Raw genomic sequence first — 23,368 nt, 5'->3', positions numbered from 1 at the left:
CAGTTTCATGTTCAGTGTGGGTTTTCTATGGGTACTCCAGTACCATGTCCTCCCCAGGCCAGTGTGGGTTTTCTATGGGTACTCCAGTTTCATGTTCGCCCAGGGTCTACGTGGGTTTTCTATGGGTGCTCTGCGTTCAAGTTCTCCCCGGGTCTGCATGGGTTTTTTGTTGGTACTCCGCCTTCATGTCCACCTCAGGTCTGCGTGGGTTTTCTCCAGGTACTCCGGTTTCCTCCCACATTCCAAAAACATGCATGGTAGGCTGATTGGACACTGTAAATTGCCCCTAGGTATGACTGTTATTGGTTATTTGTCTCATTGTGGCCTGTGATTGGCTAGCAACCAATTCAGGGTGTCCCTGCCTGCCTCTGGCCCTGAGTCAGCTCCAGCGCCCCCACGAACCGTGTCAGAAAATGAATGAATGAAAAATAAATGAACAAAAATACGGTATAGTTGTAAGGCAGTAAAGCGACCTATAGATAGATGAACACGCCAAATACACAGACTTGGTCAACAGTCCAGAAAAAACATGGAAGCTGGGGGGTGACGTGACCACCAGTTTGTCCAGTTCTACTTCTTCTCTCAAAGCTAACATATTTGATTGAAAACATATTGACAGCACCACGGGATTACAAATTGCAGCAAATAAAAATGTATCAAAAAATACACAAAAACAACAAAACTGGAAATAAAAGAACGAGTTTCCGATACATTTGTTTGTCTAAGCGGGTCAGGGGTTAAAGCAGGGGTGTCAAACTTTGGTCTGCGGGCCGAATCCAGCTTAATTTGAGATCAAGTGGGCCGGAGCAGTAAACTCATTGCAAAATGACATAGAACTAACAATAATCCCACTTTTTTCCACTTTTGTATTAGTCACTAATACTAATAATTAGTGCAAAGAATGAGTAAATTATCAAAATGTCTATTAACAGAATTTTCCTTTTACATTATGAACAATATATAATGAACAAGAGAATAACATAAGAACATAAATAAATGTCAATTCATGTTGTCTTCACATACTAAAACACTGCGCCCCTAGAGGATAATACAAGAACTACAAATTTTAAAGAAAATTCATATTTTTTTATACAATGCAGCTTTCTTCCCTGGGCCGTACCAAACCACCAGACGGGCCGGATCCGGCACGCGGGCCGTATGTTTGACACCACTGGGTTAAAGCAAGAGTCAACAAAATGGTCGGGTTTCAAGTCGGAGATCAAGTTTCAAGGCGTCATTTATGATTGTGAAGGCATAATTGCTCTCAACATATGGTAAAGCTAGCTTGTGCTTCACTTTCTAAGCTAGCTGTTGATGCTAGCTCCTGTTTAGGGGTCGAAATAAATAAAATAAATAGGTTGGAGACCCTATAAACGATTACGATAGAGAGAACAGGCGAATTGAAAAAGCCAAGAGAAAGAGAAAAGTCTGCGTGGGAAGAAAAACCCAAAGCAGTGGTAATGTTGCTAACGTCTTCCTCCCGTCTGGAAATAGCAGCGGGTTGTGGCTGGAGGCCAAAATGACTTGACTGTAGCCAGCTTTTTCACTTCTTGCTGTCCCGGTGCCCATAAAACACATCATCATCTTGCTAATCATGATGTTTAGCGGTGCGGCTAACTGTCAACTCCATACATTAGCGCTAATTGGAACGCATGTGGATGTGGATGTCCTTTTCTATGCTATGTTTATGATGGTTGGAAGGTAAAGTCATGGCTCGGTGGGTTTTCTTTAAGGGTATACATTTGGCTTTGCTTTAAGGCTGAAATATGTTGTATTTGTCATTTAAAATATGATGGCTGAATTGAGGGTAAGGCTTATATGCGCATAAATTAGACTTGATGTGGACGAAAGTGCAAGGCGACAAAGACGAAATGACGTTAGGTAAGACAATGTGGATGATATTTCAAAATAGAGAAAAGATAAACAGATAAAATGTTATAAAAAATGGATTAAAGTTGAAGTTGATTTGAGCCTGGCATTACTTGATCAGGGATTTTTTTTAATGAATGGATTAAAAGAACTGGATTAAAATCCCTGAATATTCAGATTTTTATAGATCTAAAACAATGTTTATTTAGCTTTTTTTAAATACATTTTTAGATTTTACAAAATGATTTCTGAACTAAAGACGGAAAGATGGATTAAAAAATTACAATTATTAATTTAAAAGGGGTAAAATCAGGAAATTTAATACAATCTACAATCTTCATTTTAATTTGATCCTAAACCTGAAAGTCTGCACTCATGATTTACTTTCCCGGGCCGCACAAAATGATGCGGTGGTCCAGATTTGGCCCCCGGGCCGCCACTTTGAGACACGTGATTTACAGTACCTCAGAAATACCACGTGCGATGATTTATCTCAAAATATTCCCTTCAAAGTAACACATTTGTACTCTTATTAAAACCATGAATATGGAGGTGAAAATTATGAATCAGGGGGCGGCTTATACGAGGGAAATTGTAAAAATTCAACGATTCTAAGGTAATTTTAAGGCTTAGACGGCTAATATGCGATAAAATATGGTCAAACTAATCCTCAACTAGAAACCTGACAAGCTAAAAAGCGATTTCTAAGTCCCCAGCAAATGGTCAATATGTCATTTGTGTCATGAAGAAGGTGAAGATGAGATGAAGGGCAAGCAAACACGCAATCAATGTTCCAATCATCTACAATCACGCCACATTACACCAATGGAAAGAAAGAAGGTGGTTATTGAGCAGGAAGTCACGGCCCAACGACGTCGACAATAATCACCGAGGGTGCGCACACGCACAAACATAGACGCGTGACGCTCCAGTCAGGGGGAAAAAGTGAGCCATAGTAGAGGAGAAAAAAACTCAAAATGATTGTATAGATGCAGCAAAAAGGTTTATATGGCAAAACTTTAAGGTCCAATTCAATTTCAAAATGCTAGCTTCCAAACTTTAAACTGCTTAGCCCACATATGTCAAAGTGGCATCTTAAATTATATTTCAATAAATCATACTTTCATATGCACCATTTAAAATAAATACCGGTGTCAAAGTGGTGGCCCGCGGGCCAAATCTGGCCCGCCGCATCATTTTGTGCGGCCCGGGAAAGTAAATCATGAGTGCAGACTTTCAGGTTTAGGATCAAATTAAAATAAAGATTGTAGATTGTATTAAATTTCCTGATTTTCCCCCTTTTAAATTAATAATTGTAATTTTTTAATCCATTATTCTGTGTTTTTAATTCAAAAAACATTTTGTAAAATCTAAAAATATATTAAAAAAACTAAAATAAAAATTGTGATAGATGTATGAAAAACTGAATATTCAGGTCTTTTAATCCAGTTCTTTTAATCAATTAAAAAAAAAAATGTAAATAATTTATCTTAAATGGTCCGGCCCACGTGAAATCAAGTTGACAATAAAGCAGCCCGCGAGCCAACCCATTGACACCCTTGTCTTAGACTTTCATTTCCATTTATTTTTTTTGAATCCCAAATAAACTTAACTCAAGTTAAAAACCATAACAACAGTTTATAACTCGTATAAAATGAGCAATAGCTTTAAATCCCAACTTTAAACAAAAACAATTTGTCAAAAATAGTCTACAAAAAGACAGAATTTGCTCTTTGACAACCAAAACTATCTTAAAAAGCAAATCTACCCAACCCGATTAAAACCATACAATTCCAAATCCTAACTTTCAACATATGACAACAACACCTCCAAGGGATTAGTCACATGCTAACGCCATGCTAGCCTACACAAACAACACCGCCAAGGTACCAAAACGATCACGTATACAACATCAACAAACCTACCCAACTTGTGTTCATATGTTAGTCAACCATTCCCATCCCATTCCATCTTCCCCGGACACCCATTAATTACAACTTAGTACAAAAATTCAGTTTCTCAAGCTATAAAAAACCCGTATAAAACTATTTCTGTTTAAATCCGACTGTTTTAGAACATTTCCATGACTTCTTACCTTAATCAAAACCACATTGAGGGCCTTTTCCCCCTTCCCATTGAAGCTATATCTCCGTTTGTGTCGTTCATACATGGTTTTATTGTCTTCTTTCCCCCAAAAAATGAAAAATACATCCAGAAGGGAACGGAGAAGGCGATCGGTTGAGTTTCACATCTGGACTAGGAGGCAGGAGTCTTTACACCCTCCTCCTCCCTTCCCCTTCTCTTTCCCTTCCAAAAAACTTGAGTCCGGCCTCTGGCTGACTTGCGCCCACCCCCCACTTCCCCAACTAGATGAATGAATGTCCCCCTCTGTCTCCTTAGTTTGGCCATAACACTCGCTCGTATACTGTATGACAGATGACACTTTCCCCATTGTGTATTTTCGGTTGACACAATTGGGCCAATTGGGAGAGGGTTGACAACTCCAAGTTGTTGGGGGGGGGGTGGAACCTGAAGGAGGATCCAGGAGGAGTGGCTGGCGGTGGCCTAACCGGTTTTTCCCCAAATTGAGAGAAGTATGGTTAAAAAAAAATCCCCTATTAGGGTTCTTGTTAGTAGTGGCTCCATTGAATCGGTTTTAAAGGGAGATGCCGTATTTTCACGACTATAAGGCGCACTTAAAAGTCTTAGATTTTCTCCAAAATAGACAGTGCGCCTTATAATACAGTGTGCCTTATATATGGAAAAAACAGAAAACCAAAAATGAAAAACCACCACTGTCGGATATTAAAAAAACAAAAACGCCTGAACTGAAACAATACTGTTAAATATGCAGATGCCAAATCTTCCGTCATATAGCTCCTCCCCCACTGCAAGATTTTATACAAAAAAATCCAAAACATCAACAATGGCTGGCTCTAGAGGTGACTGTAAAGTAGTGAGTGCTTCATACCTGGAAGTCAATAGCCATTACCGTATTTTCACGACTATACGGCGCATTTAAAAGTCTTAAATTTTCTCCAAAATAGACAGTGCGCCTTATAATACAGTGCGCCTTACAATACAGTGTGCCTTATAATACAGTGTGCCTTATAATACAGTGTACCTTATAATACAGTGCGCCTTATAATACAGTGCTCCTTATATATGGAAAAAATGTCACTCATTGAGGGTGCACCTTATAATGCGGTGCGCCTTATAGTCGTGAAAATACGGTATATGAAAATAGGACCTCCCGGGCTTGTGTGGGTTTTCTCTGGGTTCTCCAGTTTCCTCCCACATTCCAAAAATGTGCATGGTAGTTTGATTGATCACTTTAAATTGACCCTAGGTATGATTGTGAGCATGAATGGTTGTTAGCCTCTGGCTTTAAAGTCGGCTAGGATAGGCTACAGCACCCCTCTCTTGATTCCAGTGAGGATAACGTGGTTCAGAAAAAAATGCAAATAAAGTGGTTTTCAAAAAAATAATAATAATAAATTTAAAAAATTGAATTAAATTCAAATTAAGCATTTTTGAAGGGGAATCCCTACTTTGCGGAAATTCACTTATCGCGGGTGGTCCCCATTAGCCGCGATGACTGAGGGAACACTGTACTCCAATAAATACGGCATATCCTATTATGTATTTTTTTTTAAAAGCAAATAAAGAACATTGCTGGAAACCCTATCTCTAAAAACCTGATTGTAACCCTGATTTGTACGATTTAAAATTGTCCAACATGCAACTTTGACCCTACCAAAAACTGTTTCCAGATCCATCTTTAGCTTAGCGCATCCACTGTAATCATTGCATGAGGGACTGGAAACGCCATATTTCTGTGGTTATTACCACCGCGGGGCGACACGGGCGAGTGGCTGCCAAGCGTTCGGAAGATTACCGGCGGCTCGACTCCGCCCCCCACCCCAAGAGTCACGCACATATCCTTGAGGGGAAGAAAGTAGTGGTCACGGCGGATCTGTCATCAAACAGCGGGATGGCGGGGGATTAACTTTACAGCGTTTCTTTTCTTTGGAATCAATCGGCTTCTGCTTCGGTCACAACTGTAATCCCCGAAGATCTGACAAGAATTGCGAGCGCGACAACAATTGCGGCGGAATGAAGCCAAATGCCTTTTTTTGTGTGTTTCCTGACAAAGGGACCCAGAAAACGAGATGAGGTCACGTCAGGTGGCAACCGTCGTTAAAAGGGAAATTCATATCCTATGGGCTTGAGTATAAGACGATGTTTTTTGCATGTGTTGTCTTAAAATCGGAGTGTACCGATTCACAACACTAGATGGCGCCAGGTACCCTTAGGGTTCAGGTTAATTGGATTAAATGCTTTTAATGACATTATACAAGTATCATTAAATTTAAAGCTTCACCATGAAGTGCATACAAATAATTAATAAATAGCAAAACTAAGTAGTCAACATCATATATATATATATATATATATATATATATATATATATATATATATATATATATATATATATATATATATATATATATATATATATATATATATATATATATATATATATATATATATATATATATATATATATATATATATATATATATATATATATATATATATATATCATTAAAAATTAGTCTCAATTAAGTGCGGAAATTGAATTGATTCAGTTATTGGAATTTTAATGTGTTATTAAAGTAGATTGGTTAATATATATCTAAAAAAAACAAGCATATTTAAATGTGATGGAGATTTACATGATTTTAGTTAGGCAAAATCCCATGCTTTTTCTCTAAAATATATTGTTATAATCATTCGTTTCAGTTGTACTACTGTCATTATTGTGTATAAAAATGAATATATGGTGTTCAAAGTCTCTTTTTCAAATTTGACTCTTGAAAAAGGGGGTCGTCTTATATTCGGGCAAATATGATACTTAAACTCTGATCTTAAGGTACTTTAAATTAAAAAATCAGTCATTATTGTTCGATTTTCCAAAGCGTGGTGAAAACATGTATACGATTTATGATAAAATAAAGCTAAAAAATGATTGATAATGTATTTTTTTTTCAAACTTGAGTCTTGAAAAAGACAGAGTCGTCTTATATTCGGGCCAATACAGTACCAATTTTAGCATTTTTTAGCTTTATTGCATCATAAATTGTATACATACATTTTCACCACACTTTGGGAAATCGAGCAATAATGACAATAATGATTTTTTTTAAATTTAAAGCACCTTAACATCAGAGTTTAAGTACCGTATTTGCCTGAATATAAGACGACCCCCTTTTTTCAGGAGTCAAATTTTAAAAAAAAAACACACTTTGAACAGTATATATATTTCTTATACACACAATAACACGAAAAATAAAGTATCAATAATTTTTTAGTTGATCATAATTGTATCATAAATTGCTAAATGACTGCGTCCAAGTAAAAATTACGGAATTGAAATAAAATTAGGTTAAATGACCATAATTTAAAGGAACTGATCTGCCAGAATGGCATTTTAATCAACCAATAGGAAGGCGAGAGACACTGAGGGAAAAAACAACGGCATTAACATCTGCCACTGCCGGCCCTTCGGCATTTTAATTGCCACAATGATTTTCACGCTTGTTTATTTTATGTAGCGGTTCGATATGCTCGCGCTCGTTTAAGTTTCATGAGATGTTGTTGCTAGCCGCCATTTGCGGATTCTTTCCACCCGGCGCACGAGAACTGCCATTTCATTTCAATTGTTGCTCCGGCAACACCTTTCGGTATAATAAATCACGACGGAGATGATCTAGTCATGTTAGCGTGACTGCATGTGCTGCCGTCAATTTTTTTTTGATCTGCCGATATTTCTGTCACAATGAACAAGAAATGGGGAGGTGCGGCAGGGTTGCCTGTCACATCTCGGTTGCCAGATCATGCAGTTCAGGCAACACTCCCTGTGTGCAGCCTGGTTGAAAAAATTTTTTGATTCATTTTCTGAACCGCATTATTTTCACTAGGGTCGCGGGGGGTGCCGGAGCCTGATTTGATTAGCATATTAGCTAAAGTTAGCGTCTCGATTGCATATTTTTATGGTTGAGTTGGAGTTATCTGCTTTTGAGAAATGGCTCATTTTCTGAACCGCATTATTTTCACCAGGGTCACGGGGGGCGCCGGAGCCTGATTTGATTAGCATATTAGCTAACATTAGCATCTCGATAGCATATTTTTATGGTTGAGTTGGAGTTACCTGCTTTTGAGAAATGTCTCCTTTTCTGAACTGCATTATTTTCACTAGGGCCACGGGGGGTGCCGGAGCCTATCCCAGCTGACTTCGAACCAGCCAATCGCGGCCCCCGATGAGACAAACAACCATTCATGCTAACACTACAAATTAATGACCATATGCATATTTTTGTTAATGGACCAATATATTTAAATGTGTAAGATTATACCCAAAGGCTAATTGAATTAGCATATTAGCTAACGTTAGCGTCTCGATCGCATATTTTTACGGTTGAGTTGGAGTGACCTGCTTTTGAGAAATATCTAATTTTCTGAACCGCATTATTTTCATTAGGGTCGCGACGGGGTGCCGGAGCCTATCCCAGCTGACTTTAGGCCAGAGGCAAGGAAAACCCTAACCATGCTCACATTCAAACTCAGGAGCAATTTATAGTGTCCAATCAGCCTACCACACATGTTTTTAGAATGTGGGAGGAAACCGGAGTACCCGGAGAAAACCCACAAAGCCCCGGGGGGAACATGCAAACTCTACACAGGTTGACCGACCTGGATTTGAACCCAGGACCCACCCAAGAGCCATGAGGCCAACACGCTAACCACACAAGCCTCATTGAAAATACCCTATGGTACATTTAAACAACATTATGAGAGAAAATGACTTACAAGTGCAACACTGCCCTCTGCTGGCCAGTGAATATAACTAACATGGAGTGGAAACATCTGGATTTGTCAGAAGCTAAAAAAAAAACCAGTGAATGTGAAACCACAAGGCTGGAATATGCGGAAAGCCGCTCGGGCTTTTGGGCCGGCGAAGGAATCTGACAGTCAGCAACATTTTTAGGGAGAAGATGGCCTCCATGTGCTCGTGCATAAATAAACTCAAGTGGAGGGTTGGGGGTGGGACGGGGTTTGGTTTGGTGGAGGGATTTTCCTGTTGCCTTGTTTTGACCGGCTTGAATTCTGCCTTAAAAAGCCAAGAATCCAAAATGGATGCATGAGTCAAAAGGAAAATATGGCCTGGTGGGATGGGAAGGGGGGGCTTGAAAATCTGTCGCTGGCACCTCAAAGTGTGTGTAAGCAAATTTCCAGGTCATCCAGCCACGTGTTTTTTTTTTTTTTTAGCCATTTGACATTTTATCTTGGGAATGTCAGCATTGGGCTATTTGCCATGGGATGTCACAAGATGGTGCTCATTAAATATTCAAATGAGAAGGTGGAAATTAGTATTGAGAAGATGGATGTGTATTTTGTAGTACAAAATTTGATGTGAGGGAGTAAATGTGTACTCATAAATATTTATGAGGGTGAAAATAAAGGTTTGAGAAGTGCAAAGAGGAAATTTTCATTTTATCAGACATTTTCGAGTATTAGAGGAAGTTTTTGGTACAGTTAAATTCTCTCAGTCATGCTTCTGGTTAGCCTTTTTTTTATGTAAAAGATAGTTTTTGTTGAAAACTGCAGCTATTAAAATTACTAACCTTGTTTTTTGTTGACAATTACGACAACCATAATCTTTTGGGGCAACAATCAATAAAGATATTGACTTTGGTGTGAAAAAAAACCTCTCCTACCTTCATACTATTTAGCACAATAGAACCAGGCATAATCACCATAATAATAACAATTAAAAAATGGACTTACCACAGAAGCATCTATTTTCTCAACGGGTCCGGCAAGTTCCGACACGATCACCTGCATTTCTGGAAAACACCCACACACACACCCACGTTAGAGCTAGCAGTGTCACCAGGTCGCATTAATAATACATTTATTTTTTGGATCAAAACATATGCTTGCTAGCAGATAGCATAACATACGGTAGAGGCTCGCATAACATACTCTAGTGGCTAGCATAACATACTCTAGCAGCTAGCATAACGTACTTTAGCGGCTAGCATAACGTACAGTAGCGGCAAGCATTACATACTCTAGCGGCTAGCATTACATACGGTAGTGGCTAGCATAACATACTCTAGGGCACATATGTCAAAGTGGCGGTTTGGGGGCCAAATCTGGCCCGCCGCATCATTTTGTGTGACCCGGGAAAATAAATGATGAGTGACGACTTTGTTTTAGGATCAAATTAAAATGAAGAGTATAGATGTATATTACATTTCCTGAATTTCCACCTTTTAAATCAATAATTGTCATTTTTTTAAATATTTTTTTTTAGTTTTTAGTTCAAAAATCATTTTGTAAAATCTCAAAATATATTTAAAAAAGAGAAAATACACATTGTTTTAGATCTATAAAAAAACTGAATATTCATAAGTTCATAAAAATGTGGAAATCCTGGTGTATCATGTTGACTACTTATTTGTTTAATACTAATTTATGCAAAATTTATTTAATTGTTTGTTGTTTTTTGTGCACTTTGTAGTGAAGCTTTAAATCTCTTTACATTGTAAAATGACAAAAAAAACATTCAATTCAATAATGGTTGATAATAACAAAAAATAAAGGTGTTGTGTTTCCCTTTAAGTACAGCGGTAACCAAACTTACTACTTACTATATTTCCCTATTTTCCAAAAAAAAAATGCTAATATTAAACCGTATTGAAAAAAAAACTCTCCAAAGCCCTAAACAAATAACAGAAAAATGAAAAATGTTGGCAAAGCCACCTTTAACATACCTTCACTCTGCCCATCTTTGTTAGAATTTTCATCTTCTACCAATTCCATGGAAGCCTCTTGTCCTGGCAACAGGTCCGGACCTTCGATCTGATTGGTTCCCTGTGATAGCTCCTCCTCCTTAACACCAGCCTCCTCGATATTGCCATCGATTTCCGAAGGCTCCTCCAAAGTCGTCGAACAAGTACCGCTTTGATTGGTCGTCATATCATCCTCTTGGTCGACATGATCTCCCTCCACGACCTCCTCCAATGGGATGTTTTCCTCACTAGGGTGGAATACGTCCATGATGACGCAACTTCCGACTGACTGGAAGCTGACGTCGTCGTCGCTGGAGGCGCCATGGACTGCCCCCGGTGGCTCGGGGTCCACGTGTAATTCGCGTTCAAGCTCGATCTCCATTTTCTCTGTAGTTTCCTGCCCGGCTAAAACATCTACGTCAACATCCTCAGACTCGGAACGAATCGTCTCCCGATCAGGTTCTTGCTTCAGCTCGTCCTGGTGATCCCACCCAGCTGTTTCCTGGTTTTGTTCTACGTTGTTTACATCTGGCGGAGGTTCCCCCTCTCCACCCGGCGGAACATCTGATTCCGGGATGACATCATCGCCCGTGACGTCTTCTTTTGCTAAATCCTCGTTCTCTACTTCCTCCTCGTTTAAGGAGGGTCCGTCAGAGAGGTCCGAGTCGTTACCCGAGCCCTCACCGTCTTGGCGAGACTCTCCAACGGGGGCGTCGGAGGACGGTGACTGTCCCATGACTAACTCTCCACCGCTCTGAGATACCCCGTTAACTTCCTTCCCAGATAAGTGGTGTCCCTCTGCGACCTCCTGTCCTTCGTCTCTATCAGTTTCCTCCTGACTCCGCCCGGTTGGTGTTAAATTTTCCACAGGAGGAGGACTCCCCCCTTCAGGCTGTTCCCGCAAACCCAAAAAGTTCTGTGCAACGTCTTCTTGTCCCTCTGAACTTTTCGACTCAAGACACACCCAATCCTCAAGGGGGATCAAACCCGGCGGCTCTACAACATGCTCGCTCTCCTCGTCGTCGTTGTTGTCTTTGCTGTCACATCCACAGGTGGCGCTAGAACCGTTCCCAATGGAGTTTGCTAGCAAGTTAGCTTTAGGGCAGTCTGTTGTCTCAGTTTGGACGCCCTCGACGCAATCGTGGGACGTGTGTAAGCAATCCGAAGGCAGATCCAGAACAGACTCTCTCTAAAAAGGGGGACGATATAAAGTAGGCGGAGTTATGTATGTTTTTTCGCCGGATTAACTGTGTTCCGTGACTTACCTTGGCGTGGAGATGGCTGGTTAGATGTAGAAGATGCTCCACGCTCTGGCTAAGGCTCGGGGGGTCACGACCCGGGTATACACTTTGCGTTAGGGTGTGCAAACCCGGTTCTCGGCAAACCACGCGGGCGTCCGTGGGACCCGGTTGGACGCGTCGGGGTCCTCCGTCAATGTCGCCGAAGTCTGCCTCGGCCCTGTCGTGGAATAAACACTTAGTTTATCCCACCCCTTGAAGAAAGGAGCTGGGTTTTGATTGGTTGGTGGAGGACAGAAGAGTTTTAACAGTGATGTCAGCTGATCCAACACCCCCCTTTCATTTGCTGCCTTAATCCATTTACAGTGAGAGAAAAGAAAGCCATTGTGGTTGTTGACAAGTCTATTTTGAGACAGTTGGAAGACGGGGAGGTCATGCTGTGACAAGATGGCAATTAAAAAGGGCATTATTTGTGTAAATTTTGCTTTAGTTCGCAAAATACCAGTTCGAATGTAAACGAAAGATGTGTGGACAAACATGGATGTTCTATGGGTTTTAAACTCCGAAATGTTTTCATTTTCAGGGGAAAAAAAACAATAAATTATTTTAGAAAGCTGATACAATGGGACATACGAGCAATTTGAGATACGAGTAAAATTTTGATATATGAGCAGCTCATAAAAAACATCATGGCCACTGTCTTTCTGGTCGCAATTTCCCACATTAGTGTACATCATTTTTAGGAACACAAAAGTAAACAACCCTCGATAGGTTGCATCTGAAAGTCAGAGTGGAGGCGGGGCCAATAGTGCCAGAAAAGGTATCAAAATGTCAAACAAAATTAGAATTAAGTTTAGTGTGAGGTTAGATTAAACTTATTTTTGAGTGTCTGCATCGTAATCCAAGTTTATTTAAATTTGTTTGTTATGTTACGACCGCGTTAGTTCTTTTAAACACATTTTAGTACTATGAAACACATTTTAGTACTTTTAAGCACATTTTAGTACTATTAAACACATTTTAGTACTTTTAAACACATTTTAGTACTTTTAAAACACATTTTAGTAATATTAAACACATTTTAGTACTATTAAACCACTAGTTACTTGGTTCATAGTTGACGAATTAGAACAAATAAAAATGTTTTTCCAATCCAATATCTTGTTTTTGTTGTTTTTTCAGAGGGTTGGAACAAATTAATTTGCTTGTAGTTCATTTCTATGGGCAAAGTTCATTTAAGTTACGAGTAAATCGACATAAGAGCTCAGTCCCGGAACAAATTAAGCTCGTATTAGTATATTTGGATAGAAAATGGTCTCCACAGCATCAGTCTTAAATGTAAAACAGGGATTTTTCGTAAGTGTCATTGGGCAGCCAAAGGGTTAAACATTGACCCATAACTGCAACACTTGCATTCTTTCAGTCCAGTTACTTATCAGTGGTTCCCCTGTAGATGTTTTAGTGTGAATGAATAGCCGACGGACACGGGCCATCCAGACGTTTGCGCAACTCTGGGTGGATTCCTCCGAGTTCTGGAAGTCAACAGTGACTTCACTCCTCATGTGGAAAATGTCATTACTCGTGATTAGCGGGGGGCGTGTGCTCCAGCGGCGTGTAATAGCCGTTGGCTGTCCCCCCACGTCGCATGAGGACTCAATTCCAGTGTGTCCTGCGGCAAAAGCTGAGAGATTTATGGCTAGAAAGGAGGTTGGTCTCTCTCCACTTGAAGTCATATCTCAGTCCATTTAGCAGAGAGCTGTTTCATATCGCGCAATAAAGCTAATCTGGCCTTATTAGCATGTCCATTTGAGGGATTTTTTGTAGGGCGAACACATGCCATCTCGTCACCAGTTCATTTTGTACGAAGGTCTCCATTGCGTGTTTTCTTTCTGTGTGTGTGTGAGTGTGTGTGAGTGTTGTGGTTGTATAAGTGCACCACCCCATTAGACAGAGAAGTCGTAAGCCAGGCTTTTGTGAAGGAAAATAGTTTTCCATTGCTATGGTTTCAAGATGGAAAAATATTGGACGAAACTATCCGGGTTTCGCATAAGAGTTTAAAGTACCACCAGTACACTAATTAAATGACAGAACCTTGTTTAATTATTGAAAAATAAAATGTGTATGTGTGATGATGACAAAGCCTATGTTCGATTATTATTGTCATTACAGTTATTATTATTATTATTTGTTGTTGTCATTGTTGTTATCATTGTTCTTGTCATTGGTGTTGATATTGTTGTTATTGTTGATATTGTTGTTGTTGTTATTGTTGTTATTGTTGTTATTGTTATTATCATTGTTATTATTGTTACTGTTGTTATAGTTATCATTATTGTTATTATTGTTGTTGTCACATTATTATTATTGCTGTTGTTAGGGTTACATTATTATTGTGGTGACGGTTGTTGTTATTGATGCAATTGTTGTGATGATTGATGTTGCGATTGTTGAGATGATTGCTGTTACGATTGCTGTTACGATTGTTGTGATGATTGTTGTGATGATTGTTGAGATGATTGTTGTGATGATTGTTGTGATGATTGTTGTGATGATTGTTGTGATGATTGTTGTGATGATTGTTGTGATGATTGTTGTGATGATTGTTGTGATGATTGTTGTGATGATTGTTGTGATGATTGTTGTGATGACTGTTGTGATGACTGTTGTGATGACTGTTGTGAAGACTGTTGTGAAGACTGTTGTGAAGACTGTTGTGAAGACTGTTGTGAAGACTGTTGTGAAGACTGTTGTGAAGACTGTTGTGAAGACTGTTGTGGGATTGTTGTGGGATTGTTGTGAAGATTGTTGTGAAGATTGTTGTGAAGATTGTTGTGAAGATTGTTGTGAAGATTGTTGTGAAGATTGTTGTGAAGATTGTTGTGATGATTGTCGTGATGATTGTCGTGATGATTGTCGTGATGATTGTTGTGATGATTGTTGTGATGATTGTTGTGATGATTATGATTGTTACAATTATTACGATTATTGTTATCATTGCAATTGTTAAAACTCACAGATATAAAGGTATTGAAATTGTACCCAAAACAGGATTCCATATGTATAATGTAACGGAAAACAAGTAGTTGAGACTCGTCGTCTTTACCGTGTGATGAGTCGGAGTACGAAATTGAAAGTGGGTTAGACGAGGATATTAACAGTTGTAAGTATTTAGGAACACGGCAGGTTGAGAACAGTAAGAGTAAGAATCCGTCAGCTGAGCTGGACTCACTGTGCAAGGAGCCGCTGGAGGCTAGCGTGACCCCGGAGTTCTGCGATGGCGGCAGGCGTTTGACCCTCCTTGTTTGGCAGCCGCATCGCGTCCTTCGCCCCCGGCTGCTGCAGCAGGAAGCGCGTCACCCGGACCAGGCCTTGACGGGCCGAGAAATGCAGTAGGGTCTCCCGAGGGTGCAAATCTGCGATACAAAGGCAGAGTTGAATGAACACAAGTCAAGTATACAGACTTCAACTATAAAATATAACAAATCGACTGTATTTACAAACAACATGAAGGGCAGGAGTGTTTTTTTCTGGATTAAACTGTATTTACGCCAAGTTTTTTTGCTAGTAATATGACTTGAATTGAGGAAAATGTTAAGATTTTCAACGTCTTTCAAAGCAGCATTGCAACCACTCCCTAAGTTGTTGCACAAGTTTATTTTGTCTGTCTTTTTGTCTCTTGGCAAGACTTCTATGATCCAAATGTGCTTGTTTCCATCAGACTATGTGGCGGGCTATGAGGGAGACATCTTCATTTGATTAGCGATTCATCAGTGTACTTTGTTTTGCTGACGGTTTTCCTTCGAGAGCCTCCTAACTGCAATCCGCCCACATTTGGGCGCTTTGCTTCATGGCAGCAACTGATCTCACATTTATTTTGCAGACTACTTGGAGCTAGTTTTATTTGTGCAATGTACTGCAAAATGTACTGTATTTACTCGCATATAAGCCACTTTTCTCGGCCAAAAATATGATGCCTGAATCGAGGGTACGGCTTATATGCGCATAAAAACATGACATACACGAAACTGCATGTTGACAGCGTCATAGCATGATGACATCACGACAAAATGGCGCTGTGATGTCAAGACGCAATGGCCCAAGATTAAAAATTTCCCCCCCAAGAAAGCCCAATTGTAACTCCACTGGGTTTTAGTCTGGGGAAAAAATGATCATACACTACCTCATCCCATATACTATAATATTGCACAACTCACTATTGTTTTTTTGGATTGTTTTTTTTAACAATATTTTTTTCCGTTTCAATTTTATTTCAAGACAATCATGTATATATTATGTCAAAAATGATTCTAGTAATATCACCACTTACCGTATATTCACGACTTTAAGGCACACCGCATTATAAGGCGCACCCTCAATGAATGACATTTTTTCCATATATAAGGCGCACTGCATTATAAGGCGCACTGTCTATTTTGGAGAAAATTTAAGACTTTTAAGTGCGCCTTATAGTGGTGAAAATATGGTAATTGCTACTGACTTCCAGGTATGAAGCACTCACTACTTTACAGAGCCAGCCATTGTTGATGTTTTGGATTTTTTTGTATAAAATCTTGCAGTGGGGGAGGAGCTATATGATGGAAGATGTTATAAACTAAGATGGCATCTGCATATTTAACAGTATTGTTTCAGTTCAGGCGTTTTTGTTTTTTTTAAATATCCGACAGTGGAAGTTTTTCGTTTTTGGTTTTCTGTTTTTCCATATATAAGGCGCACTGGATTATAAGGCGCACTGTCTATTTTGGAGAAAATGTAAGACTTTTAAGTGCGCCTTATAGTCGTGAAAATACGGTAAATCTTCTACATGGCATATTTTCCATCTTTTTTTTATGACAAACATGTATGAGTTCTTTCAGTAAATACCACAAGACTGACCTGCACTTTCAGAACATTGGTTCCCCAATAAATTCCATCCCGGCGGCAGGGGGATATGGTAGAGTGCCGAGGCCAGACTCTCATCCAGACGCTCGCACTCTATCAGGGGAACGTGGCACTCGTCCAAGAGCGGCGCCCCCTCCAGGCCGTCGGTGCGGCCCACGGTGCTGACCTGGTTGGTCAAAAAGGTACAGTGTTAATGAGTCACTTCCATACTAAAATTGGCTCCTGGTCTATTTGGAGGCTCACCAGAAACTGGGCCATGTCGAAAGGAAAGTCTTGCAAGAAGGTGAAGCGTTGCTCCGCTAACGGAGTAACGTGAGATAAGAGTGTCGCGGGCTCCTCGGGGGTGTCGGTGTCACCACGGGTGACAGCACAGAGCGTGACCAAAACCTCTTCGCAACAGCCATGAGCTACGTGGGGTAGGAAAGAGAATTTAATAAAAAGTAACAACCTTTTGAGCCCGGGGGCCACATAAAAAAAAAAAAAAAAAAATTGACAGATGGGCGGAGTCAGCACAAGATACGATACATATAAAAAAGTGCATCCGTTAACAGTACATATGAAACACAAATAGAAAAAAGGACTAAAATATTAACATACTCATCACTCATTATTCAAGTAAAAAGTATAAAGTACAAAGTAAAGTAAAAAAGAATGTATTGAGAAATATTAAAATGTCTTTTAAAAAAAGATGGAGGGGCTGTAAAACACAAAAAAACAAAGAAAAGTGGACAGAGGTACTGCCACTGGCTTCCGCGTGACGGCGCCATCTTGGGGAAGAAATATGTAAAAAAAAAAATATTTGGACAACGTCGGTGGGCCGGATTAAAAAGCCTAGTGGGGCCGCATGTGGCCCGCGGGCCGTAGTTTGCCCATGTAACCTCAACATGAATAACAAAAAATGTTTTTCTCACATTTTTTTGTAGTAGTCTTTCGTCCTCTGTCTAAAAAAAGCATTAAAAACACAGTTTTCTGGCATTGCCTGGCCTTTTTTTATGAGTACTTTTCAGTGTCATTCCATCAACACTTTGCAGTGTAAATGTCAAGAGAGCAAAAGCTAACACGTCATCAGATGTGATCCAAACTCAGCCAAACAAGCACGTTTGTTTAAAATGGAGAATGAGTTGGGTGGGGGAAGAAGATAAATCATTTATTCCGTCTTCTTTCCAGACAAACTTCCTCCTATATATTATGTGTGTATATCTGTAAATATGATTCCATGTTCCTTAATAAGACGTGATATCTGCACTTTATCAAAGCAGTACTGCTCATTTTAATTGTTAATAATGGCAATTGGGGCTTATAAGAATATCTAAGCAGTTCTAAGGATTTACTATATTTTGGTAAGCATATTTTCTGTATGTTGGTAAGAGTGTAGAGAGCAAGAAAATGACAGCTTTTTCTATAATCAAATATATCTGGAGCTTATTTTGGCCAATCGGGTGAACAGATGGGCATACAAACAAACTAGCAGATGCTCATGTATAACACAGGGGCCACTAATGTATAAAAATATTTTTTTTCGGGCATAGAAAAACGAAAAAAAAAAGTAGAAACTGAATCAAACTCTTTTCCAGAGTCAAACTGTCACCATTTTAATTTACTGAAGTTGCGTGTTTTAAAGGAATTTATTCAGGGTTTTAGAGGAGTTTGTTTTTTTTTCCCCCGAACAAAAAGGTTGTTCAGGGTACACACAGAACAGTCAGTCACAGGGACTATTACTTTTAAAAATGGGATTATGATTCAGTTACAAGAAACATGTCACAACATGTGTAAAAAAAGTTGATGGTTTTTCTTTTCCCAAAATAAAAAGTGGCTGCAGGGTTACTGGAAGTAGTAGTAGTAGTAGTAGTACTAGTAGTAGTCGTGGTAGTTGAATTAGTAGTAGTATTGGTAGCAGTAGTACTGGTAGTCATAGTAGTTGTACTAGTAGTCATAGTAGTAGAACTAGCAGTCATAGTAGTGGTAGAGCTATTAGTCATAGCAGTAGTAGAACTAGTAGTCATAGTAGTAATATTATTAAAACTTGGAGTCATAGTAGTAGTAGTAGTAGTATTAAAATTAGGAGTCATGGTAGTAGTAGTAGAACTATGAGTCACAGTAGTGGTAGTAGTAGTAGAACCAGGAGTCATAGTAGTAGTATTAGTATTAAAATTAGGAGTCATGGTAGTAGTAGTAGAACTAGGAGTCATAGTAGTAGTAGTAGAACTAGGAGTCATAGTATTAGTAGTAGAACTAGGAGTCATAGTAGTAGTAGTAGAAGAAATAGTAGTCATAGTAGTATGAGTAATCATAGTAGTTGTAGAAGTAGTACGAGTAATCATAGTAGTTGTAGAAGTAGTAATAGTAATCATAGTAGTTGTAAAAGTAGTACTAGTAATCATAGTAGTTGTAGAAGTAGTAGTAATAGTAGTGGAACTAATAGTCATAGTAGTAGTAGTAGTAGTAGTAGAACTAGTAGTTATAGTAGCAGTAGTAGAAGTAGTAGAACTAGTAGTCAGAGTAGCAGTAGTAGTAGTAGTAGTAGTAGCAGTAGTAGTAGTAGTAGAGCTAGTAGTCATAGTAGTACTAGTAGTAGTAGTAGCAGTAGTAGTAGTAGAGCTAGTAGTCATAGTAGTACTAGTAGTAGTAGTAGAGCTAGTAGTCATAGTAGTACTAGTAGTAGTAGTAGCAGTAGTAGTAGTAGAGCTAGTAGTCATAGTAGTACTAGTAGTAGTCGTTTGCAGGGGCGTGCGTGGCTGCGTGTGCTGTTTGGGCCATGAAGACTCCTCTTACCGGGACAGAGTGCCTGCAGGGTGTCATGGCCGCTCCTCAAAGTACTGCTCAGGTGCCTCTGTGTGCTGCCGGCGAACAGCAGGAAGTAGTTGCAGGCGGTGGCAGCCGCACCCAACTCCTCCATGGCCAGCTCATCGTCAGTAAGCTGCACAGTGATCATGCAGCGGCCCTGCACGCATAAACAGAGACGTAGATATTATTTTTACAACGATATTCACGTGTAATCTTGTAAAAACTTTTCACCATCGCGTGTTACTTCATTGTTTTGTTTTTTTGGAGGACACGGCTGGCTCGATGAGGAATTATTAGCCTCTGTAGAGGGTCTATTGTCACGGTGTTGTCACTTTCTGACACTACTGTTGGTCACTTGTGAATACAATGTAGAAACACACACACAAGCGGACACACACTTGTTTTTTGAAAAGCCACAATCGACTGAATTGTGCGTCTGAGAATGGTTTGGAATGAAGTGATGTCATCCCAGTACATGGCGAGCAGGAGGAGGCATCTAAAAGGGCTCGATTGTTTGCCTTTAGCTTCTTTCCAATGGGGGAACTGGAGCTTGATTGACACTGCCAAGGGATTATGGGACACTTTATTTCGTTGTCGCCTACCAAGTCCGATGTGGTGCAAAAATTGCTTTGGACCGACGGGGTCAAAGGTGCTTCCTCCTCTTGTGTGGCGTGTTAAGCTCGGTTCTCATTTCAAGAAATGGGTTTGAAAACAAGACGGGTGCTTGCACGTTTGGTCGCCGGTCTTTTGGTCCCTTTTGGTCGCCGGTCAAATGGTGACTGAGAGTTTACTGTTGAAACCAGCTCTCAAAATTATATTCATGAGAGAGTTTAATACCTAAGTACTGTTTAATATCCAAGCACAGTTGAAAACAGTAGATATTTAGATATTAAATTCTCTCTTGGATATAATTTTGAGAGCTGTACTGAAACAGTACTTAGATATTAAACAGTACTTAGATACTAAACAGTACTTAGATATTAAACAGTACTTAGATATTAGACAGTACATAGATATGAAACACTATTTAGATCTTAAACAGTACTTAGATACTAAACAGTACTAAGATTCTAAACAGTCCTTAGATACTAAACAGTACTTAGATATTAAATAGTACTTAGATATTAAACAGTACTTAGATATTAAACAGTACTTAGATATTAAATAGTACTTAGATATTAAACAGTACTTAGGTATTAGACAGTACATAGATACTAAACAGTACATAGATACTAAACAGTACTTAGATACTAAACAGTACTTAGATACTAAACAGTACTTAGATACTAAACAGTACTTAGATACTAAACAGTACTTAGATACTAAACAGTACTTAGATATGAAACAGTACTTGGATATTAAACAGTACTTAGATAATAAACAATACTTAGATATAAAACAGTACTTATATTTTAAACAGTACTTCAATACTGAACAGTACTTTGATATTAAACAGTACTTAAATATTAAACAGTACTTGGACATTAAACTCACTCTCATGAATATAATTTTGAGAGCTGGTTTCAACAGTAAACTCTCTGTCACCAAAAGACCGGCGACCAAACGTCCGATCACGGCAAGATCGCGTACGTGCTCAAAATTTTGGATCGTAAAAGATAACCCTGCGTTAGTCTGATAAGCATAATTATAAATGGTAAGGATGTTACAGAATGCAAATCAGTCCTTACTTTTGAATTAAAGTTGGAGAAGTTGAAAACACATTGAAAATAATTTGACTATAGGGACATGTTTGACCGAGGTGTGTCCTCTAATTATCACATGTTTTTAAACTTGTAATTAGTCGGCCGGCCCATTTAAAGTGTGGGAAGTAAGACAGTGTTGTTTGGTGACGCAAAATATGAACCGGAGAAGGAGAAGGAAATAAGAAAAGAAAAAAAATGATGCTAAAGATCGTCTCACAGTTGCACAGGCAGAAATTTAAGATCAGTAATTGCCATATTTTGTTTTCATGGTTTGACTGGGTCTGCCAGTTATATTGACGTGCAGTTAAAGTCTTATGTTGTCATTTTTAAAGCTATAGTTAGCCAAAAAAATTCCATTAATGCAACATTAACGGGTGCTTAATTTGACGATTGTTGCCTAATTTACTTTAGTTTTTTTTTAATAAATGGATTAAAAGACCTGAATATTCAGTTTTTTTATAGATCTAAAACAATGTTTATTTTATTTTTTTTACATATTTTTTTAGATGCTTTTTTAGATTTTTTAGATTTACAAAATGATTTTTGAACCAAAAACAAAAAAAATATAAAAAAATTACAATTATGGATTTAAAAGGTGGTAAAATCCGAAAAATTAAGATACATATATGCTCTTCATTTTAATTTGATCCTAAACCAGAAAGTCAGCACTCATGATTTACTTTCCCGGGCCACACAAAATGATGCGGCGGGCCAGATTTGGCCCCCGGGCCACCACTTTGACACATGGTCTAGCAGTTACGATCAGTAATCATACCTGTCAACCTCGGCCAATTGCCTCCCTTAAAAATGATGCCAAATCCCCTTACTAATTGATAGTAACACTTAAAAGTCTAAAAATTTCCCCAAAGTGGACTTAACTTTTGTATGCACTAAATTCAAGATTCTGTAGATATCGCTGTATGAGAGCATGACAATCTGGGCACATTGCTTGCTGATGCGCTATATTTATACAGCAATACCTCGACATACGAGCAATTTGAAAACAGAAAACAGAAAATCAAAAATGAAAAACCACCACTGTCGGATATTTATAAAACACAAACGCCTGAAATGAAACAATACTGTTAAATATGCAGATGCCATCTTAGTTTACAACATCTTCCATCACATAGCTCCTCCCCCACTGCAAGATTTTATACAAAAAAATCCAAAACATCAACAATAGCTGGCTCTAGAGGTGACTGTAGTGAGTGCTTCATACCTGAAAGTCAATAACAATTACCGTATTTTCACGACTATAAGGCGCACTTAATAGTCTTAAATCTTCTCCAAAATAGACAGTTTGCCTTATAATACAGTGCGCCTTATAACACAGTCCGCCTTATATATGGAAAAAATGTCATTCATTGACGGTGCGCCTTATAATGCGGTGCGCCTTATAGTCGTGGAAATACGGTACATTCATTTCATTTACTACCAGTACCCTACACAACACATATTAGACCCAAAATAGCTAAAAACGAGATCTTTTTTTTTTTACAAAAAACCCTTTAAAAAAATATTTATCACCATACAAAAACTGTCATACAGCATCCCCAAATCTGAAATGATCCAAAAAAAACCTCTAACATACATGAAAACCATACAAGTCGACAGGTATAAGCAGTACAGATGTTTATCGTACTGTGTCAAACACGCAGTCTGGCAGTCGCCCAAACATCCAAAGCGGCAGACTATTGCTATGCAAGGGAAGTCTTTTGGGCTCAACACGGAGGGCCAAGTAGTAAGTGCACTAAATGAGCTGTAGATAGGTGAAAAGCAGCAGGCATGACATTGTGTCTATTAAAATCTCATCTCTTATCTCAAACCCAGATTGGAAATTAGGAGGTTCAGGCACTACTGAGCAGATTGCTACTACCTCGCCTTGGATTTGTGATTCTGCACTCCATGCCAGAATGAAAACATATTAAGGGGTCCAAATAAGATTCCCCCCCCCCCCTTGCATTCACAATAAAACCAACCGGCAAAGTCGTTTCTCAAATGATTCCTGACG

At 38.9% G+C, this 23,368-nt stretch overlaps 2 protein-coding genes across 7 annotated transcripts in view; both read right to left on the bottom strand.

Annotated features, from left to right (window-relative positions):
- The window catches only part of akap13a (A-kinase anchoring protein 13a), a 57,279-nt gene extending 53,132 nt beyond the window's left edge, over positions 1-4,147 (bottom strand). For 2 of the 6 annotated variants that reach the window (XM_077712552.1, XM_077712551.1), the window contains exon 1: positions 3,965-4,147. In XM_077712552.1, the coding sequence (XP_077568678.1) occupies positions 3,965-4,039 (75 nt within the window). In that variant the 5' untranslated portion in view covers positions 4,040-4,147. The remainder of the gene's footprint in view (positions 1-3,964) is intronic. The other 4 variants (XM_077712550.1, XM_077712553.1, XM_077712555.1 and 1 more) reach the window with 3 other exon arrangements.
- Positions 4,148-5,650: 1,503 nt separating this feature from the next.
- Positions 5,651-23,368, bottom strand: part of LOC144194695 (uncharacterized) — a 32,960-nt gene continuing 15,242 nt past the window's right edge. The window contains exons 3-12 of the mRNA XM_077713918.1: positions 19,640-19,808; positions 17,111-17,274; positions 16,862-17,033; positions 15,198-15,381; positions 11,996-12,188; positions 10,713-11,919; positions 9,721-9,779; positions 8,903-9,043; positions 8,626-8,700; positions 5,651-5,845 (exon numbers count right to left, since the gene is read on the bottom strand). Of these exons, the coding sequence (XP_077570044.1) occupies positions 5,651-5,845; positions 8,626-8,700; positions 8,903-9,043; positions 9,721-9,779; positions 10,713-11,919; positions 11,996-12,188; positions 15,198-15,381; positions 16,862-17,033; positions 17,111-17,274; positions 19,640-19,808 (2,559 nt within the window). The remainder of the gene's footprint in view (positions 5,846-8,625; positions 8,701-8,902; positions 9,044-9,720; positions 9,780-10,712; positions 11,920-11,995; positions 12,189-15,197; positions 15,382-16,861; positions 17,034-17,110; positions 17,275-19,639; positions 19,809-23,368) is intronic.

This window comes from Stigmatopora nigra, chromosome 3 (assembly GCF_051989575.1).
Source record: "Stigmatopora nigra isolate UIUO_SnigA chromosome 3, RoL_Snig_1.1, whole genome shotgun sequence".
Lineage (NCBI taxonomy): Eukaryota > Metazoa > Chordata > Actinopteri > Syngnathiformes > Syngnathidae > Stigmatopora > Stigmatopora nigra.
Note: the sequence above shows the minus strand (reverse complement) of the source record. Positions and strands in the feature narration are given on the sequence as shown.